Consider the following 3,245-nt stretch of genomic DNA (forward strand, 5'->3'; position numbering starts at 1 on the left):
TACAAGCTGTTTTTTTTGTTGTTGTTGTCTGCTTTTGTTTGGTGCAAATAGCCTTCTTTCACTTTTTGGTTAGACTGCATTTGGTACAATAGAGATGATCCAAGAAGAAGCCAAATATTGACGGATAAAATTAAATAACTAGTTCATCGAACTACAATCTCATGTATGAAAACATGTTTTTAATTATTTAGTGATGGAACTAAGCCTGCCGTCTTGCCTGTTGCGGTATTTCTCTTCATTCCCTGAATGATGGAGGTTTTCTGACCAGCGTTGCTTGCTCAAAACCATACGCCATCTCAATTAACTTGGGTTCTGAACCCCTGAGGCCCCCAAAGCACAGACCAAAAGGAATTCCATCGCCCCCATATCCTGCAGGAACACTAATGGCAGGGTATCCTCCAATAGCAAAAATTGTAGCTGCATTTGAAGTTGCAGCCACCACTGCGTCCAATCTCTTCTCAGCCATTAGCTTCTCCAATCCTTGCTTTGAAAGTTGGCTCATTCTCGCAATTGCACTCCTTTCAGTTGCACCAATTCCTGAGGTGTTTTCGGCTGCTAAAAATATGGGTTGCCCAAATTCATCCAGTCTTTCCTATATCCAATTATAAGAACACAGAATTCCTTACTAGCAAATCGAATTGTAGTGCTAGAATATAAGTTAAGACTTAAGATACTAACTGACCTCGGCACTGTGCTGGTTGTTGAATTCTATTACATCAGCTAACGACTTCACCGGAGACGATGAAAGGTCTGATAAGTAGGAGTTCAGTGCCAACTTGAACTCAGCCAGCAATGCAACTGCCTCCCCGCTCTGGTTGACGTCGAGAATGATGCTCGAGTTGGCTACTTCAAGGTTGTCGATCAAGATGGCTCCCTTTTGCCTTAATATGCATGATTCATGCTATCGTGTAGTTATGATACATTAAGGATCTCTGCTGGCAAACTACTGCGAAATGCTAACCTCATGGTGTCGAAATGACTCTCGAAGACTGCGTTTTTGTAGGAAGAATCACTGGAGAAGTTGAAGAACCTACGGAGGATGCCAATCCTCTTGCCCACCAGTCCGTCCACCTTTAAGAACTGCCTGTATCCGCCTGCAGGTATGTATTTTGATGCTGCTCTGGTTGCCGCCGCGTCATCCTTGTCGAAACCCACAATTACGTCCAAAACTCGGACGGCGTCGGCGACTGTGCGGCAAAGAGGGCTGCGTTCATCAAAATTATTGGAGGTTAGGAGATAAAGAAAAATGAGTTTCTTGATTGCTTAATTACCCGATGCTGTCCTGTCTGGGGGAGATGGGGATGACGCCGGCGCGGCTGGTGAGCCCAACGGTGGGCTTGATTCCGACCACCGAGTTCAGGTGCGAGGGGCAAATGATGGAGCCGTCCGTCTCCGTCCCCAGCGTCACCGCTGCTAGGTTCGCCGCAGCCGATATCGCCGACCCACTGCTCGACCCGCACGGGCTCGCTGACAGCACGTAGGGGTTCTGCATGCAGAGATTCCTTCAGTTGCAGCTCGCAATCCAGTTAGATTTTGCTAGATTGGATATGAAGAAGATGTACGAACCCGGGCTTGGCCGCCGCGGGCGCTCCACGAGCTGGGCGCCACGAAGGAGCGGAAGTTGGCCCACTCCGCCATGTTGGCCTTCCCCAACACCACCGCGCCGGCCCGCCGCAGCCGCCGCACCACCCCGGCGTCGACGCGGGGCGCCGACGAACCCAGAAGCGCGAACGAGCCGGCCGTGGTGTTGAGCCCGTCGCCGCCGTGCGTGGCAATGTTGTCCTTGAGGAGCACGGGGACCCCGTGCAGGAAGCCGCCTCGGCCGCTCAGCCGCTCGCGGTCTGCAGCGTCCGCTTCCTGCAGGGCGGCTGGGTTTACCTCGATGACGGCGAGTAGGAGCGCGTTGAGGGAGCGGATGCGGTCTAGGTACGATTCCACCAGCTCGCGGGAAGTTAGATTACCGGCGGCGAAGGCGCGCTGGATGCTATCGATGGTGGCTTCTTGGAGCTCGAAGGCGCGGGAAGCGTCCAACAGGAGAAGCAGCAAGAAGCACCGCCGGAAAGAGGACGACGACATTACTGCCATAACTAACCTCGATCAATCTATACCTTCCTGCCTCAAGATCTATCTGTTATATATCGAATAACTATTGATTCTTTTCAAAGATGAACGTTGAAAATTATCCTCTAAAATATATGGATTCGACCTCTTCCGCATCAGACCATGCATAATCTGGTTGGACAAACACAGAGAGCGATGTTGTGGGAAACCAAGTGGATGTGAGTAAATTCGAACAGAGAGGAGACAGCATAAACGATGATGATGCTGGAATAAACTACGATCACTTGGAATCTCCGACTCGAGGATGCGCGACCTCTTCGGACATTAGATTTGGCGAACTCCCTTGCCTTTTTGTGGGTTGTCGACAGTCAACGGAGAATCCAGGAGCGGAGCCATGTTAATTGTGATCAGCCGGGTCAATTAATTTGTGCCAATAAATTACATTAATGATAAAGAAAATATGAAAAATCCATCCATAATTAGCTTAATTATTTCTTGTGCATTAATTTTTTTTCTCGCATTCCACCTCTTAAAAGTCCCCTAACACGCGCAACTAGTTAAGTCTAATAAACTTCGGTGCCTCTCAATTAGTTAAAATGTATTAAAGTATTACAAAATATATATACCACTAGTTAGGATGTCATAAATATGATCCATGCTTCCACCGTCTAAGGTTAGAAACATTGGAGGATTCAGAAAGAACTTCTCTTCAATAAAAAAAATAAAATATCGATCGGCTTAATGATTAATGAGAAGATAAATTAAAAAGTTTCACCAAGATTTGATTATTGTTCATTTCAATAAATCTACTCTGCAGTAACTAACTCAATCATAAGTTCTGATGGTTAAAAAAAAAAGCTTCTCAATTACTCAATCGATCGTCCATTTGCATATATGAATTATTTGATTGTTGTCTCCTCCTTCCATTCCGTGATTCTCTCAACCCGGCCCATTCATTCTCCTAGCTAGCTAGCTAATTAAGTCCTAGGCATGGCCTCCGGATGCTCCGCTCTGCAGCTTGCTGCTGTGCGTGGCCGCTAGGATCCTGCGAAGCTCATACATCAGCCGCGCTTGATTTAATTTATTCGTTCTAAACAATGGATCATTGCAAAGGTTACCCAGTTGCTCTCATCGCATTCACAAACAAGCTAAGCCACATATATTTTTTGTTTGTTTTTTTATTA

The 3,245-nt window shown here is 46.9% G+C and overlaps 1 protein-coding gene across 1 annotated transcript; it reads right to left on the reverse strand.

The window, feature by feature from the left end:
* Positions 1 to 235: 235 nt before the first annotated feature.
* LOC141822306 (putative amidase At4g34880) lies at positions 236 to 2,085 on the reverse strand. Its single transcript, XM_074709749.1, has 5 exons — positions 1,567 to 2,085; positions 1,272 to 1,486; positions 962 to 1,204; positions 683 to 881; positions 236 to 592 (listed from the first exon to the last, which is right to left on the reverse strand). Exons 1-5 carry the CDS (start codon positions 2,083 to 2,085, stop codon positions 236 to 238), a joined length of 1,533 nt encoding a protein of 510 aa, XP_074565850.1.
* Positions 2,086 to 3,245: the final 1,160 nt, after the last annotated feature.

Source organism: Curcuma longa, chromosome 2, assembly GCF_044706935.1.
Source record: "Curcuma longa cultivar G26 ecotype Majalengka, Jawa Barat chromosome 2, ITB_CL_G26_1.1, whole genome shotgun sequence".
NCBI classification, from domain to species: Eukaryota; Viridiplantae; Streptophyta; class Magnoliopsida; order Zingiberales; family Zingiberaceae; genus Curcuma; species Curcuma longa.